This window comes from Myotis yumanensis, unplaced genomic scaffold (genome assembly GCF_028538775.1).
Source record: "Myotis yumanensis isolate MYYU_CA2020_CCGP unplaced genomic scaffold, mMyoYum1.0.hap1 SCAF_2, whole genome shotgun sequence".
Taxonomy (NCBI): domain Eukaryota; kingdom Metazoa; phylum Chordata; class Mammalia; order Chiroptera; family Vespertilionidae; genus Myotis; species Myotis yumanensis.
In genome coordinates, this window is record NW_027223753.1 from 5,865,663 (window position 1) to 5,883,885 (window position 18,223).

General features: G+C 47.9%; 2 protein-coding genes across 2 annotated transcripts; one reads left to right on the forward strand and one right to left on the reverse strand.

Annotated features, from left to right (window-relative positions):
* Positions 1 to 948: 948 nt before the first annotated feature.
* On the forward strand, positions 949 to 2,454 carry CORT (cortistatin). Its single transcript, XM_070404061.1, has 2 exons — positions 949 to 1,155; positions 2,182 to 2,454. The coding sequence occupies exons 1-2, from the start codon at positions 1,054 to 1,056 to the stop codon at positions 2,395 to 2,397; spliced, it is 318 nt and encodes a 105-aa protein (XP_070260162.1). The 5' UTR covers positions 949 to 1,053; the 3' UTR covers positions 2,398 to 2,454.
* A 5,275-nt stretch (positions 2,455 to 7,729) lies between these two features.
* On the reverse strand, positions 7,730 to 17,684 carry DFFA (DNA fragmentation factor subunit alpha). Its single transcript, XM_070404062.1, has 6 exons — positions 17,496 to 17,684; positions 15,790 to 15,951; positions 14,086 to 14,228; positions 10,186 to 10,375; positions 9,821 to 9,972; positions 7,730 to 9,063 (listed from the first exon to the last, which is right to left on the reverse strand). The coding sequence occupies exons 1-6, from the start codon at positions 17,629 to 17,631 to the stop codon at positions 8,851 to 8,853; spliced, it is 996 nt and encodes a 331-aa protein (XP_070260163.1). The 5' UTR covers positions 17,632 to 17,684; the 3' UTR covers positions 7,730 to 8,850.
* Positions 17,685 to 18,223: the final 539 nt, after the last annotated feature.

Below are 18,223 nucleotides of genomic sequence, written 5' to 3' on the forward strand. Positions count from 1 at the left end.
TTGGAGCCCTCGCTTAGGTTACTTGGTTCTAACCAGGGGTTTCTAGCGTTCATAGTGAGGAAGAGCCAGAGGTGGCACAGAGGACATCCCAGTCTGCACGAGCGGTGGCACCGTCCTCAGGAGGAGAGTGCGCCCAGGAGCTGGTCAAGTGCAGGTCATTAATTAAAAAATGTTTCACACCTGACACACGAAGCAGTCTATTTAATCTTACTCTTCGTGATGCATCTAATTTCTGTTCATTCAAAAAAAGTGCTAGTTTATGACCCGCTAGTGGGTGGTCAGTAGCAGTTTGGAAAACACTGGACTTGAGCCTGGCTACTCCGGTGTCAGCATCACCCGGGTGCTCGTTAGAATGTGGGACCTTGGCCCCTCCTCGCACAACATGAGAATCTGCATTCTAGTCTTAACTTCATTTAGGCGGTTTGGTTCACATCACAGTTCGAGAAGGCCTGGGAGGGAGGACAGCGTCTGGCCTGCTGGCTGGGGAACCATCACTGGGTTGTCCTTGCCTGCGATTTGGCGAAACCAGGCGATGCTGCTCTAAGTGGCTCCCTGAGCCCTCTTGCCTCCTTGTTTCTTCTGCCCGTAGCAGAGTCAGCCCTTCTATGGGCAGAATTGCAGGTTGTTAGCTCCTTAGCCAAGGCTAAACGTATACCATGTCAAATTGCTCGGTTTTGTCCGCACGGCCTCCTGCTTGCTGTGGGCATGATTAGGAGGAAGTGGGACTTCTTTAGAAGCAAGTGCACATGAATTGCAAAGGAAGAGCAAATCTGCTCTAAACACGGCAAAGACCCACGTCTTTAATGAAGGGTTAAGTCCCACCCAGAAGCGCCTTTGTGGGCACTGATTGCTCTGGCATATGCGTCACTGCTTGAGTGTGAGGGAGGAAGGGGTGCAGGCTTCACACAGGTAAGTATACAAAAAACCAGCTGCAGGTTGAACTAAAAATACCCCCAGGCTCCAAAGAGACCCGCGTCCACAAAACACCAATTTCAGGGCTGCCAGGAAAGACGATCAGCCGCAGAGCTGGAGAGGATCCAGTCAGCCCGCAGGATGCCGCTGCCCCTCTGCCTGCTGCTGCTGCTGCTGCTCTCCGCGGCCACCGCTGCCCTGCCTCCGGAGGGTGGCCTTGCCGGCCAGGACAGCGACAGTGAGGTGAGTAGTCCTGACTTGGCCACATGCTAGCCCACTTTCTGGCTGTCTCGCTGCCTGGCCGGTTTGGCCACGCCTGTGGACGCCCCAGCATCCGCACGGCCGAGTGTGTAGGACAGGCTGCGGGGCTGAACCTCATAGTGTTCCCTGCTGCCTGGGGTCCTGTGATGTCACACAGACCACGGAGTCTGGCTGACCATGGAGCCGAGGCAGTTGGGAAGTTCGGAAGCCCAGGTGGGCTTGCTCATGCTAGCGGTCTCCATCTGCTGGTCTTTGAATGCTCAGTGATTGGACAGTCTGTTGTACTGCGAGCATGGCGCTCACTGCTCTATTAAGTCACACACACACTTCTAGAGTCTTAATTTATATACCCGGCACATGTTCTCACCGGCTCAGATGAATTGACATCGTTACTTTTTCATTGTGAGAACTTGCAACTTCATGGGGTGATTTATTTTTCTCTTTTTTCCATTTTGAAAAAGTTCCAAGGAGAGTACATAAAGTTGACCATTAAAAATGGATTTTTCTCTGAAATTACCAGATGAGTCTCAGACAAGTCATTTATCATCAGATTACTCCTGGAAGCTTTCGAAGGAGTTTGAAAGACCAGGATATAACGTCTCAATCTGATGTGTCTTGAGGAGCAATTTGTGGACAGCCAGGAGGAAGGCCAGAGAGGGAAAACCTGCTCATCTAATTACCTGATCCACCTCGGGGCTCCTTAGCTGCCACTTATCGGGGAAATGGCAGGTCTCCTGACCTCTTCGAATTAAGGACCTCAGCAAAGATTACGGGAAAAATAAGCCGTCTTTTTCTTTCCATGATTGAGAATTCTCAGCTTTTCCTTTTCTTTAGTTAGAGCAATGCTGTTAGGGTGTTCTCTTAACTTCCTCACCCTTTAAATGGATATGTGATTTATTCTGGAGCAATTTTATTTTTTTGAAGGAAGGAAGGATGGAGGTATTTGTCTTCAGTTGCTAGCTGAGCCAGATGGTTGATTTTTCTTTGTCCTCTGCTTCTTTTCAAAAGCATATGCAGGAAGTGGCAGAAATGAAGAACAGCCTGTTGACTTTCCTGGCTTGGTGGTCCGCGTGGACCTCCCCGGCCAGAGCAGCGCCCTTCACGGGAGGGGCGGCCGGGGAGGTGTCCAGGCGGCAGGAAGGCCTGCCCCCGCAGCAGTCCCCGCGCCCAGATAAGGTGCCCTGCAAGAACTTCTTCTGGAAGACCTTCTCCTCCTGCAAGTAGAACGCCACCGATTACTCATGCAAGGAAGTGCGACGATGGGTCCAAATAAAATGTACTAAGCAGCCGTGACCTTTCTTTATGCAGTTGTCTTCTTGTTTCTGTGTAATTTGAAAAGTATTTTTAATTTAAACTCCAGTGGTGCCCAATACTGAGTGTCTTGAGTAACCTGGAACCCAAAGTGAATATTTTTGATAGATTTTTGTGGGTTTTGCTGTATTGTGCTCAGTGCAGCCACGGGCCTTCCCCCCACCTTCATTATCTCTTCTTTCCTTTGATTTAAAATAGCTCAGGGTTATATATTGAAGGGTTCAGAATAACATCTTATTTCAGTTTATATTGATATAAATTGTCTAATTTAAAAAATATTGCCCTCATGTTAAAAGCCAATGTTTAACACCACTCAGAGCAAAATAGTTATTATTCATGATTTAGCAAAAATTTATATAGAAACAAATGCCATGCTATTAAACAGACATTTATGCTGACATGTTCATAAAAGTTACATTCGAACCTGCTGTTGCATACATACTCGTTTTAATGAGTCAGTTAATCATTCGTTAGAATTCTTTTCATGGATGAGCGCTTCAGGTTTATTTCAAACCCAAAATAGCGAGCCGTGCTGCTGCCGACTGGTGCAGCCTGCTGGCCTCCTCCTCATCCAGGGACCTGCAGTCCCAGGTCCAGACCTTGTTTGCAGACAGTGCCTCTGTGTTGGCATGTATTGTAATTGTTCTATTTCCCCACTCCCCAACAATTTCCCACAGAAGTGACCGTGAATGATTGTTCGAGGAGGGGGATTCCTTTCTGGGGTGTAACGCAGAGCAACGTTGAGCCCAGGAGGACCAGGATTTTGGTCGGCTCAAGAGAAAGTTAGGAGTAAATAAGTTGCTCAGTTTCAAAACCCTCATCAAATTTTTAATTCTTTCCCCACAGCACCGAAATCCTTGCTTGATTATGCATATTTATAACTCTTGAGTCATAGATTCTAAAGAAAGCTTCCAGGGTGAGGTTTTTAGATGCTAAACTGTAATGCCCAGGACGCAAGCCGCTGTCACAAAGAACCAAGAGACGCTTCTCATGCAAAAGGCAAAGGGTTTATTTAGTTTCCAACATGTTGGGGCTTACAGCTTACTCTGAACGCAGCAGAGCAGCGGCTGTCAGCCCCGACTAAGAGTTTAAGCACAGGTTATATACTCCTCTAGCAAACGGGGGGAGCAAACGGGGGGAGCAAACGGGGTCATTCTTCTGGGAATCTGGCGCCGTTGTGAATTAATGCCTGTCTGGTTTCTTATCAAGTTGTTTTTCAGTTTACTCCCGGGCTGCGGCCATCTCCCGTAACCTCCCTGGCTGCAGCTGCCTCCCATAAAAGTTGATTGTTTCATCTCCCCCTTCTGACCTTCCTGATTGCCCTGGTGCCGTTAAATGTAACGCTCTGGTGCCGTTTGTTCCTTTTCTGACCTTTCTGACCTGATTATATTGGCGCCTCTCAAAACTTTAAAGCTGAAAGATTCATCCCTGGAGTTAGGGCCCGTTTCTGAGGGTGAGGCCTGGCACTGAGGAGGCCGGCAAAGGCCGGCTGGAGGACACGGCGATCTTCCTCTTCTCTGACACCAGGGGGGCAGGCTCGCGGGTCTGACTGCTGACCGTTCCGTTCTGTTTTCCGCAGAGCTGAGCTCATATTCATAATTACTCGCTGAGTAAAAGTATAATGTGGTAGAAGAGCCTTAATGGCATCCACATTTCCAAACACAGCAGCTTTAGGAGACAGTAACTGGGTCAGCACACTGGTGACGCCGTGTGCCCGAAAGACCAGCTAACCTTCAGAACTTTGTCTTGGAAGATTTTTCCAGAAGAAAAGCATGGCCATTGTTTTTCAGTTTCAATTGAGGTCATACATACACAGTCCTTAAGATTGGGATTTTAACTTTGAACTAAGTGATACCTGAAGGATAATGAGGCTAAACTAATGAGACTGCCAGGCAATCCATCAAGCCCAAGCCTACCTTAGTTCAGGGGGATTAATAAAATGTGCACTGGCACCCACTGCATGTTAGACTAGATTAATATGCTCACGATTAATACAGTCGGGTAAAATGCGTAATTAGGGTAATTTCCTACCATCAGGTTTCTGGTAGACTTTTCTTACAGTCTACCTTTCTGTAGTTGAGGATAGTCAAAGGTGTAGATGTGGGACGTCAGCGCCTGGACAACTTCTCATTCATTCTCTTGCCTTTGTTTCCAGCATTCATCACCAGAATAGATCCCTAACTGCTGAGGGAGAATTGTGACATAAGCACTTGACAGAAATCCCTTCCCACTATTCACAGTTCAGGGCTGACAGCAGCTCTTCCCAGGCTTTCGGAAACTCAGGCCAGTAAGCCCATGGGAGATACTTAGACAGCTTGATTTAACAGCACCTGCTGAAGGGTTAACCACATCTTCACCGTAGTAGCTTCTTCAGTGGAGATAAGGATTCCGTGTTGAACAAATCAGAAGAGGAAAAGTCATGTAGGCATAAAAAGAAGGAAGTTTTCTGTTTCTAGACTAGAAAGGAAGAGGCAAAGGACAGCTGAGCAACCCACTACTTAGTTTCTCAGAACCCTAATGAAAACACTGATTTACCCCTTTCCTCTATAATTAAGTAGTTAAGTGGTCAAGAATACATATGTTTGTCTCATTAAAATAATTACAAGCTGGAGAAAAGCTAGAATTTTTTTGGTTAAAGTTCTTGTAACATGGTATTAGAAAATATTAAAGAAAACCCAGTCAGTATCTATGCCTTAACCTGTTGGTTTGCTTCCTTGTAATTGTGCAAGTGTTACGTGATTTAATTCAAGCAAATACCCAACGTAAAGTTCTGCGATCTGAAAACCCAGCGCGTCTCCTGGGAAGGTTTCCACATGGGACAGAAGACCCCCAGTCAGCCGTGTAGGGGACTCAGGCAGTGGCTAGGTGTCCAGACTAGATCATGTTCAAGGTCCTTGAAAACCTCAAGTAATGGAACAACATAAACTGATGGAACTAAAATAGACCCAGAGACATGGAAGCATGGAACAGACCATCCAACCTCAGAGGGAAGGCGGGGTGGGGGGGTGGGGAGTAAGAGATCAACCAAAGCACTTGTATATATGCATATAAGCAGAATCCATGGGCACAGACAGTAGCGGGGGTGAGGGCATGTGCTGTGGGGGTGGGAACAACCGGGGAAAGGTCAAGGGGGAAAAAGGAGACATGTAATACTTTAAACAAAAAATTAAAAAAAAAACAACACCCTCAAGTAATAAAAGACACAACCAAAATAATTTAAGGCAAAACCCTACAAAAAAAAAGTTGAAAAACACTGAAGGCAAAAAAAGAAAAAATTAAACAGCTAAATAATCTGGTTAGCAAAGACACATTAATAATTCTTGTATTAATGCAGGGTTTTTTTGTGGGTGTTTTTGTGTGTGTTTGTTTTTGTTTTTTTTTTTTTGGTGTGTGTGTGTTTTGTTCAGACAACTATTTTATTCCTTTCTGGAAAATGAAAAATCCATTAGTTTTTTTCCTTTTGCTTTTACCCAGAAATTAAAGGTTGGTAAGTGGTAATTAGCACAGCTCTCGTCAAAGCCAATTGTCTAATGGGGACTGACACTTGACTTGAGTTGAAAGAATGGAATATGGCTGATGTAGAGTTCATTAGTCCCAGCTGCTTTCGTTGACATTCTTTCCTCCTGCCGTAAGAACAGGCTTGCCCTGCTCTCCCTCCTTTTTCTTTTCCCCTCCCTCCTATTTTTAGACATGTTGCTGTGCTGCTACTTTTCTGTTTTAGAAGGCCTGGAGGCACAGCGGTGGAGGGAAGGTAAATGGTGACCAGGGGCAGTGCAATGTGTTTGCAACCGCTCTCACTACACATTTGGGCCGGAGTTTGCAGTCTAAGGCCCTGTCCCTAGAGACCCATAGATGGGCGCCTCCTAAGGACAGACACAGCCCTGTCTCTGCTCCGCCCGCCATCTCTGTGCCGGGGGAGATGCAAGGGAGCCACTCTGGCCCACTGCTAGAGACTGTGCACGTCCTCACATCATTTACCTCTTTCGGTCTTGGGCCTTATACTAACCTTGCCTTTTTGGCAACTAAGGTCCCCAAAGGTTAGACTCAACACGGGTTTGTCTCACTCCAAACCCACAGTGCTTTTTCCTTTATCCTGTGCAGCTGACATGCTTGGTGACTTTGTTTCAAGTACAGAATCCCAACAGCCAGTCAAACAAAGCTCCTCTGTGTACTTGACAAAAATTCGATGTTGATAGAGCTGGTGAGGAGAGAGCATTCTTCAGCTTCCGCTACTCTTGTGCTCACTACGTGGCTGATTTACTTCTCATACCCACGTCACAATGGCTACAGTTAGGAACCTTTTGGCAATTATGTTGTAGACATTGTAGGCCTTTTCCAACTTATTACATTAGGAGAGCAACATCAGTGACCTGGATGTGGCACTGAAGAGTGAGTGGACCTAAAAGAAAATACGAGTGGCCACATGCTAGCCCACTTTCTGGCTGTCTCGCTGCCTGGCCTGTCTGGCCACGCCTGTGGACTCCCCAGCATCCGCACGGCCGAGTGTGTAGGACAGGCTGCGGGGGGAAAAGAACCCGAGGACCTGCCTTTGAATCCTGGCCCCCCAACGGTGACATGAGGCCAGCCAACCTCTCTGAGCACAGCTCTGCTCCTGTATAAAAGGAGAGGCGCCAAGCCACACCTCGCTCAGCGCACGCAGTTTTGTGAGGCCCCCATGTGGCAGGTGCAGCTGGCATTACTGCGCCATCCAGGGCCTTTGGAAGATGTGTGGGGAAGCTTTTAGTTATCTCAGTACCTGAAGGTTGCTACTGGCATTGAGTGGGGGGGGGGGGGGGGGGGGGGGGGGGGTGTGGGGGGGGGGGGGGGGGGAGGCGGGATGCAGGTCTTCGAGCAAAGTTATAGGACAATCCCACACAATGGAGAATTGTCCCACATCCCATGTGACTTTTGGTCACCAAGCTGGGCACTCGTATGGATGAAAACCTAAATTATCCTAGCCTGAAACCGAATTCTGTTTTATGTAGAAATACGAAGTATTTTCCCCAGTTTTGATGTTCCCTGGATTTTTCAAGAATGCAGCCACCTTGTAAAAGAAAATTACAGATGTCATTTGTTCAGGTCACTGATAGGGGAGATCCCATTACGAAGGGCAATGCTGCTCGTGGTATTTGAGTTGACAATCACTACAGACCCGTGTCTGGCTGCCTGTCAAGTTCACGGTAATGCAGTGTCTACATCTTACAGTGTCTTTGTGCCGTCAGTATAGTCATGCCAGACAGAGACATACTGAGATACACGCCATTTTATTGGAAATTTCCCTTTTGTTTCTCCTGAAATATTACATGTGGGGTATTATGTCAGTGCTTTTGAAAGTACACATGTAGGCAGGTTATCAGCCCTGGCTTTTGTTTAAGGACAATTAAGGAGGCATGACAGAATGTGCTGTCAAAAAGGCGATGGGGCTAAGAAGTGCGAACCCAGGGTGTGAGGCATTAGGGAAAGGATGCCGAGTGCAGCGGAGCCCTCCTTCGAGATCACAGAAGGAAAGGTTTTCTGTTCTGTGTTTTCTGCACCCACCCTGGCCCCGGGACTTACTGTTGTATTTCTTCTTTGAATAATTAACCTAAAATAATAATTAGCCAATGTATCTCGTAATAGCATTCTACTTTCCTCTAAGCATGCTTAAAAAAAAATTAAGTCCCTGATAACCCGGTACCTTTTCCCTGCAAGGAGAGGTACAAAACCTGAAGAGTAAGTCTGCACAGAAAAAGAAGCATGTAAACCAGAATCTCTGCTTTGCACCCAGAGACTCAGTCATGTCGCATGGAAATGGATTTAATGACCTCTTACCCCCCTGCTGATAAAACATATTAGAAAATGGAGAAGGGTTTCGGATACAGCTCAACAATACTGAATTGGATATTAGAAATCGTGAGACTCTCCGCATCCCTAAGGCCTGCAAACTTAATATGTGCCTCTGAACAGACAAACAAAAAAGTTAATTAATTTGAGAAACAAGTTTGTGGCCATAATCAACACTATTGTGCCACCTTCTTTACCATTATTTGTTTAAATTCTGCATTTCTATCTTTAGAACAGGATGGTGAGTCTGAAGTATGACAACTAAAAAAAAAACAAGGATGACAATTTCTTTTCACTGCCCTTCGCCATGTCAAACAGGACGTAAGAACATGTAGAGGAGGTGGGTATATTGGTGCAGCTACATCATTCACAATGGGCAGAAGGGCAGATGCTGAGATCTGGAACAGTCTTCCAGCCTCTCCCAGGAGACCGTGCTCCAAGGCAGGGGGCAGAGTAGGACACAGGTAGCTGAAAGGGCTGAAGGGATTTACCGAGAACAAAGCTGAGGTCACACAGCTCTCTCTGGCGCATCTGCAGCTACAGCTATGCGGGGTCTTGCCTGGTTCGTTTGGGGTTCTGCTGTTCTCCGGGCAGGGAGTCCCTCCGTGCTGAAATGCTCCTGAGAGAGTGCAAACTCTGTACCTGCTGCAGGCGCAGGCTCAGCTCCTGCTCACAGGCCTGTTGAACAGTTTCCGTCTTCTTTACGTCCCAGTGCAGAGCAACAGCCAGCGCCTTGGGGTCTTCCTTGGTGACCAACTGCGGCAAGAATAAGAGCCACTGAGAGCCACGACCTCTGCCCCCTCTTCTGCTCCCGCGGCTTCTTAGGGGAGTGCAGTTGGGCGATTCGGGTTGGTTATGTCCCTGCAGAAATGCCAGGCCTCCTTCACAGGAAACTGTCCTGGGCCTTCTCTGACCATACACCACCAACAGGAAAGGCTCTTCGGAAAGAAGTTTAATTGGAGCAACTACAAAGTCCTCCACTTACAGGAAATGTAGCCATGTTTAAGTCAATACAGTTTCCTTCCCTGCTGGCTACAATGAAGAGGTAGTTGGGACAAAGGTGAAAGGAAGCAGCAGCCCCCTGTGATGGGTTCTCATCGTCAAGCTTCTAGTTCCCTGGTCTTAGGGCCGGCACAGGGCGGCCCCTGGAGTGTGCCTTTCCCTGTGACGGTGTATGTGCCTCGACTGCCTGCAAATCCTCTGGAACCGCTGACGGCGCAGAAGCCGTGGCAGAAGCTGAGCCTGCTGTCCCTCCCTATCAGGCTTCCTCACCTCCTTGCCCACTGTGGATCAGAAAGTCAGGTTTGATGATCTGTGGGAGTGCGTCCATTTTGTGCAAGCCATTCTGATTTGGATTACATGCGGTGTTTGCAGAGGCTCTGGCATATAATAGGCAAACTGGCAGCTAAGACTCAGGGGCCGCGGAGGTGGAAAACATCCCCCATAAGCCCCTGCAGGGCTATGCTACACCTCCAGGGGGAGCCGCTCTCTGTAGTTCAGGCTTCTCGCCCACCTCCAAATCCTGGCTCGACAGACTCAGCTCTGGCGCAGGCTTCTCCTTCAGCACGGTAAGGATCTGGCTCGAAAGGGCAATTTCGGAGGAGGGCTCTCTGCTCAGACCCGTGTCCACGGCATCCCCCTCGTCACCGAAGCCAGCTTGGGACTCTGCAAAGCAGACGTGAGATGGAGATCAGCACAGTGCGTGACCACAGCCCACCACCGCCAGCCGGAGGAATCAGGGCAAGGCAGACACGTCATGTCAAGATGCCAGCCACTGTGGCTCCCCTGCTCTGGGCTCCGTTACAACCGGTTCTCTCGCCAGGAAAGGCTCCATGGCACCCGGTTCCCGACGTGACTCCCCCCGCCGGTGAGTCCTACCTTGCTGCTTCGACAAGATGCTGCCCTCCTTCTCCAAAGCTTGGAGGTAAAGCTCCAACAGCTGCCTGGACTGACGGGCTTCCTCTCTCTGGTCAAGCACCTGCTGCAGGGTGTTCTGGAGCCCCTGGACTGTGACACAGCTTTGGCCCAGCTCCTGAGCCAGGTCTGCACAGGGAACATCGATGAGCACCTAACAAACAAACACAGACTTCAAGAAACCTACAAGTACTTTCTTTTTTTTTTAAAAAATGTATTTTATTGATTTTTTACAGAGAGGAAGGGAGAGAGATAGAGAGTTAGAAACATCGATGAGAGAGAAACATCGATCAGCCGCCTCCTTCACATCTCCTACTGGGGATGTGCCCGCAACCCAGGTACATGCCCTTGACTGGAATCGAACCTGGGACCTTTCAGTCCGCAGGCCGAGGCTCTATCCCCTGAGCCAAACCGGTTTCGGCAAGTACTTTCTTTTTTTGGAAAAGAATAGTTTATTGCTTTTTTAGAGAGAGAGAGGAAGGGAAGGGAGAGGGAGAGAGAGGCATTGATGTGAGAATGCAACACCGGTCAGCGGCCTCCTGCATGCCCTCCCCCAGGGACTCAGCCTGCCACAGAGGCATGTACCCTGACTGGGAATCGAACCAGCAAGCCGTTGGTGCACGGGACAAGGCCCGACCAACTGAATCACACCAGACGGGGCTACAAGTACTTTCTAAGCAGGCTGTTATCTCTCTCAAATTCATCAGTTTCACAGACTCATTTAATCTATTTTCCAAAGTTTCCTAATGGCTGCTTAGGAGTCAAGAGAGAAGCATGCAATGTTTTCAGTTTTCCTCTGGTGAAAAAATTCGGAAAACGATGCCCTAATGCCTCATTAAAAACTAAATAAAATCCTGGTATTAGAAAACCCAGATGTACAGAATATAAAGGAGGTATATGATTGTTTATATGATGAATCGATCTCGGGTTGTTTTAAGCAAAAGTTTTTCTAATCATTTTAGCCTTAAACATGTTTATAGCTTTAAAAGACTATTTTAGCCCTGGCCGGTTTGGCTCAATGGATAGAGCGTTGGCCTGCAGACTGAAAGGTCCCAGGTTCGATTCTGGTCAAGGGCACATGCCCGGGTTGTGGGCTGGACCCCCAGTAGGGGGTGTGCAGGAGGCAGCCCATCAGTGGTTCTTTCTCATCATTGATGTTTCCATCTCTCTTTCCCTCTCCCTTCCTCTTTGAAATCAATAAAAACATTTTTTTAAAAAGAAAAAAACTCAAGCTTGCTCCTGCCCTCCATCTGCCTGAAGCACTCTGGCCCCAGCTTTCCAAGGCTGGCTCCACCCTGTCCTTCAGCTCTCAATTTAATCGCCAGCTCTTGGAAGCCTGCCAGTGTTTACCAACTACGCTTCTATATACGTGCACGCAAGTGTGCAAAATGTCGCTGGTGTAAGTTTTTTTGCAGCATTGTCTGATGACAACTGAAACATCCACCAGTGGGGGAGACTCGTTAAACAAAGCACGGTACACGCGTGACATGCAATACTATGCGGTGGCAAAAAAGAACCAGGATGCCTTTTATATGCTGGTCTGGATACTCTCCAAATACCTCTTTGAAAACAGAGCAGTTATGCTTCTGTTTGTGTAATCTAGGGGAGGAGAAGAAAATACATGTATTTGTTGTAGGAAGCGGCTATAGGGTCAAGCCTCGGATATAGCCGCTCCCTACAATTTGTATATAAAATCTCTGGAATAGGAGGAAACCGACAGGTTGGTTGTCTCCAGGAAGGGAAGCCTGGGTAGCGAAGAGGCAGGAATCAGACTTTCCTGTGTACACCCCCCACCCCCCAGCAGTTTTATTGACATATGATTTCATACCATACAATTCACCCTCTAAATGTACAATTCAGTGGGTTTTGGTATAGTCACAGGATTCTGCAATCATCAGCACAATCTTTTTAGAACATTTTCATTCCCCCCAAAAGAAACCCCATACCTATTAGGGGTCATTTCCTATTTCTCCTCAAAGCTCCCCACCAACCCCAGCCCTAAGCAACCACTAATCTACTTTCTATCGCTACAGGTTTGCGCATTCTGGCCCTTTCGTTATATTTGCTATCATAAAATATGTGGCCTTCCGTGGCTGGCTTCTTTTCCTTAGCACAGTTTCCAGGAGTGATCTACGATGTAGTGTGTATTAACAATTCACTCCTTTCTATGGCTGGATAATACTCATTAGGAGGATACGTCACGTTATTACTTACTCATCAGCTGGTGGACACGGGCTCTTCTCACTTTTTAGCTACCTGGTTATCCCTCTATACCTCTTGGATTTGTAAACATGTGAATGTATTATTTATTCAAAATATATATATACGTTTACTAATTAACCAAAGGTCACCTCTGTGAAGGGAGCCTTGACCTCCCAATCTGGAGTAACGCCCACTCCCGGCACATCGCCCTGTACCGTTCATTTGTTTTGTCTGCCTCCCTTCACCAGAATTCAAGTTCCCTTGGAACAGCGACTGTGGCTGCCTGGTTCACAACTGGACCCCAGTATGCAGAGGCATGCCAGACCCAGGGCAGGGCTCAATAAACAGCTTTGTGAATTAACACATACTATTTTATCTCCACTTTACTGGAGGGAATGCCGGCAGAGAAGCTAAGGGGCTCAAAGTCATATGATGGAGCTGGGATTTTAACCGAGCTTCTGCACCTCCACATTCTCTAGCAGAACAACCTAGACCCCATAGTGGGCCTAATAGGTCTAGGTGAGGCCTGAGCATCGGTATTTTTAAAAGTTCCACAGGCGATTCTGATGCAAGGTGAGGGCTGAAAAATTCCTGTTCCAGGTGAGCACATTAGAAAATGAAGAATCTTGGTTGTCATTTAAGAAATATTTAAAAATTAATAAACGAGCCCAGTCCCAGCTGGTTTGGCTCAGTGGCTAGAGCATCGGCCTGAAGACTGAAAGGTCCCGGGTTCGATTCCGGTCAAGGGCACATGCCTGGGTTGTGGGCTTGATCTCCAATTCAGGGCGTGCAGGAGGCAGCCGATCAATGATTCTCTCTCATCATCGATGTTTCTATTTCTCTCTCTCTCTCTCTCCCTTCCTCTCGGGAAAAAATAAATAAATAAATAAATAAATAAGCCCAGCTGGTTTGGCTCAGTGGCTAGAGCATCGGCCTGAAGACTGAAAGGTCCCGGGTTCGATTCCGGTCAAGGGCACATGCCTGGGTTGTGGGCTTGATCTCCAATTCAGGGCGTGCAGGAGGCAGCCGATCAATGATTCTCTCTCATCATCGATGTTTCTATTTCTCTCTCTCTCTCTCTCTCCCTTCCTCTCGGGAAAAAATAAATAAATAAATAAATAAATAAATAAGCCCAGCTGGTGTGGCTCAGTGGCTGAGCATCGACCCATGAACCAAGAGGTCACCAGTTCAATCCCCTGTCAGGGCACATGCCTGGGTTGCGGGCTCGATCCCCAGTAGAAGGCGTGCAGGAGGCAGCCAATCAAAGATGTTTCTCTCATCGATGTTTCTGAATCTCTTCCCCTCTCCTTTTCTCTCTCATTAATAAACAATAAAAGTATTGCCCTAACTGGTTTGGCTCAGTGGATAGAGCGTCGGCCCGCAGACTGAAGGGTCCCAGGTTCGATTCTGGTCAAGGGCATGTATCTTGGTTGTAGGCACATCCCCAGTAGGAGGTGTGCAGGAGGAAGCTGATTGATGTTTCTCTCTCATCGATGTTTCTTACTCTCTATTCCTCTTCCTTCCTCTCTGTAAAAATCAATAAAGTATATGTATAAAAAAGTAATAATAATAAAAGTATTATGGCAAGACCCATGGAAACTAAGAAACTGTTGTGGGCGGCAGAGGCCAGACTCGAGGCAGTGAGCTGTGGAGGAGGCTTACTTGGAGGTCCTCCTCTGACAGGAGGACGATGCTGGACAGATCTTCTTTCAGCTGCCTGGCCACATTCCTCCACTTCAACTCTGCCCCGCTGTCCGTTTCATCCACATCCACGGACTCCTGGGAAAGCCAAGCGGTACCTCCGTCTGACATGTGGGGAAAAAGGCCAGTCACAGTCAGATGAACTGAAAGTGTTGTTTTCACGCCCCCCCCCCCCCCCCCAATACACACAGCCCTCCAGCATGTCTGCACATCCTTCCGACTGACCATCTATAATAATAAAAGCGTAATATGCTAATTAGACTGGAAGTCCTTCCGGAAAACCTTCCGGATGAAGCCAGGGCTGCAAGGGCAGAGGCAGAGGCAGCTACAGCGGCGGCAAGGGGGTGAGGGTGGGGGGAGCCCCTTGCACGAATTTCGTGCATCGGGCCTCTAGTTTAGAATAATTTCAATGGAGAAGGAGGCACCTTTTCTCAAGGTTATGGGAAAGCCAATCTCCAACTAATTTTCCCTCTTCTTCCATATTTAAAAAATTTTTCTTTTATTGATTTCAGAGAGGAAGGGAGAGGGAGAGAGAGATAGAAACATCAATGACGAGATAAAATCATCGACTGACTACCTACTGCACGCCCCCTACTGGGGATTGAGCCCGAAACCTGGGCATGAGCTCTGACCGGGAATTGAGCTGGTGACCTCTTGGTCATGGGTTGAGAGTCAACCACAGAGCCACACCGGCCAGACTTCACTTCATTTTTGCATGTAACTGCTCTTTATTCTTTTATGGAAAGAAGCTACCCAGGGTCCCACCACACTTCCCTTTAGGTTAGTTTTGCGTCTCTGAGTATATAGGACATTCATTCTCACTATGCTTGTGGACTGGTCTTGCCCTTGGTTGGAGGAGCTGCGGCTACTGCTGTCCCTGGGGGACAAAGTTGGCTGGGAGAGCCATTGCTGAAGGTTAGTTCCTCAATTTAGTGGCCTGAGGACTTTCCTTAAGGCACTTCTTTAGCTCTTTGATCCTTGCTCATCAATGTTAGTTCCCTTTGCATCCCTGGTGATGATGGTGACAGTAACGTTTATTGAGCCCTAATGTGTGACAGGTAAGATCTAACTGCTTTCTGTCAGAGGTTCTCAACTGGTAGTGATTTTGCTCCCCTGGAGACATTGACAATGTCAGGAGGCATTTTTGATCGTCATAACTGGGGTGAGGAGGCGCTACTGGCATAGAGAGGGCAAAGACCAGGGATGTTGCTAAACCTTCTACAATGCACAGGACAGCCCCACAACAAAGAATTCTCCAGCCCCAAACGTCAGCAGTCGTATTGAGAAACCCTGGTTTGACACGTACTATGTCCTGTTCTCCTTACAGCAATCCTAGGAGACAGGTGCCATAATTATCATCTCAATTAGGTGCTGAGAAGTTAGGTAATTTGGCCAAGGTCACACGACTAGCAAATGGCAGAGCCTGGACTCAGGTGGGGCAGCCTGACTCTTCCTGTGGCACGGATCGCTCTGCCACGCTGCATTTTCGTTGCTGTTGGTCTGTGAGTTACTTGAGAATTGGGCCCATCTTCACCCCCAGGCTCAGCTCCGTACCTGGCATTCCTAGACCGTCAGACAAACAGTAACCCGGGGCCTGAGCAGGAACATGAATCATGACGGATACTGTATTGCATAGACAATTTGCACATGGCCAGCATTTCTTACCTGAGTTGTTGTATGCCCACTTCTCATTACCGGCCAATGCCACAAACTTAGTATTAGAAGGTAGACACAGGAAGTAATCGTCATCATCCACTATGGTGCCATCCTCTGCCAGGACCAAGGTGATTGGTGCCAGGGACTTATCCATGGCCAGGATGTCATAGGCTGAGAGAAAGAAAACATTTGGCAATTGACAAGTATCCATAAGGAAAACACACGTATCCTTTCACTCTCAATTTGTATGGCCCTAGGGCCTAGCAGAATTCCTGGCAGGTAATAACTACAACAACAGCCACAACTTTAGTCGCACTAATATAACACTTTCATGGGCCTGGTACTGTTCTAAGTGCTCGGCACATGGAGTATTTAATCTCATAACAATCCTATGAGGTAGATACTATTGTTACCCCCATTTTACAGACATCAAGCCCAAAGCTGGGAGAAGTTAAGTAACTTGTCCAAGACAGCACATTAAGTGACAGAACTGGTATTTACACCTGCAGAACCTGGCTCAATTCCTTGTAAACAAGCAGCCTTTCAATCACTTACTCAGCGGTCATCTTAAACTCTTCTGTGTCAAATGTAAAAAAAAAAAAAAGTTATGCTTTTTGTTCTCTGTAGGATGTTTCTTTGCAGCCTTTATAACCTATGGGAAGGTATAAAGAAGCAGAAACTTCTATCAGTAGCCTAAGATGATAACGAGACAAGAGTAAGCAGAGAAGTAGCCAAGACTACAAATATCCTCAAGGCAATGTTGTCTCCCTCCCCAAATGGAGGAGGAGCTCCAGAGAGCACAGCACTTACAGGGTCTCTGTGCCAACTGCAACCTGGCAGTGAAAGGGCACTAAACTCTACCCGAATGCCAACCATAAATAAATACATGTAAAGACATAGGGCAAAAGCATGTCACTAAAGCATGGACAGCCCTGGGGCTGCTCCTGGGGTTCTGCCTGCCTTCTCTGCGGCCTGATGACCATGAGAGGAAGCCCTGAACCCTGGCACACACTGGGACTACTGCCTGGGGACCACTGGTAGAATTCCTTTAAACAATTTACTTCTACAGACTAATAACGCTTGTAAATTATTTGCATGTATCCTCTGGGAGCCTTGGGACGGAAATGACTCAATAGCCATTTACACGTTTCAAAGCGTTTACAATCCTGGGAAGCAGGGCTGGAAATATTATATCCACTGCCAACGAGAAAACTGAGAGATGCTGGGTTAGTGCAAGATCAAGTAGCTAGTAACAACCTGGGGCGGGCTCAGGACTTCTGTCAACTCATCACAACAGGCGATGTTTGTCGGTAGCAAGCGGCTCCCTCTTTATCGCACAGGCACCTGCCAGAGCTGAGGGTGGAAACGCGCCCCACCCCGCCATGGGCTCACCTGGGAGAGCCCGAGTGATAAGAAGGCACTAGGCTGGGATTTGGTCCAAAACATAAACGATTTTAGGCAAGGTACCTACATCGAGTCTGTTTTAATTTGCAAAATGCTTCCCGTCTACCTTTCCACCACGATGAGGGTCGCACAAGGTAAGTTAAAGCGCTTGTGAACGCTTTGAAACGTGTAAATGGCTATTGAGTCATTTCCGTCCCAAGGCTCCCAGAGCTCTAAGAATCCCAAGTCGCCTCTCTCCACCCCGCCTTGCCCCGCCGACCTCCTCACGCGGCCCCGGCCCCCCTCTGCCCCGGCCCCCGGGCCGTGCCTACCCTTGCTCCTCAGGTCCTCGAGGCAGGAGGCCGCCACGCCGTACTGCTCGCGGCTGTGGTTGCGGCGCAGCAGACACGGCTTTAGAGCCTGATTGTCGCCGGGTTCCGGACCACTGGCGCCCCAAGACACCTCCATCCTCTACAGGAGCGGGACCTGATTGACTCCGGGAAGTCGCTGAGGCTAGTGCCGGGGTCCTCCACCCACTCCCCTGGCATGCCGGGAGATGTAGTTCTCTCCGTAGCAAATCACGCATGGGACCCAAGGGACGCCGGGAGATGTAGTTCTAATGGACGCTGATCGCGTGCGGGGGCCCCCCCCCCCGGGTCATGCCGGGAGCTGTAGGATCTGGGTGCAAAGCCGACTTGGTTACGTCGCCCAATTCGACCTAGGAAGAGTGTTTTCCTACCTTGTATTTAGTAGTAGCAATGGCGCGTTCAAAATGAGGTCAATAGGGGTTTATTTTGCATTATGGACGATACGCATGCATCCTCCCTTGACTTGTTAGAGCACTCCTATTTGCATGTATACATGTATAATATGAATACTTTGAGTCTGTTATTGCCCTGTGCTAATTTGTTTTCCCTTTTCCAACCTGAAAAGTTCTGTAAGATGCCCCATCTTTCAGGCTGATCTGAAGGAAGTCAATTTAAAAAATTGATGAGGCTGTTTCAGTCTTGCTGAAAAACATAACAGAGAAGCATAAGATAATCACACATTTCCGTTCAAC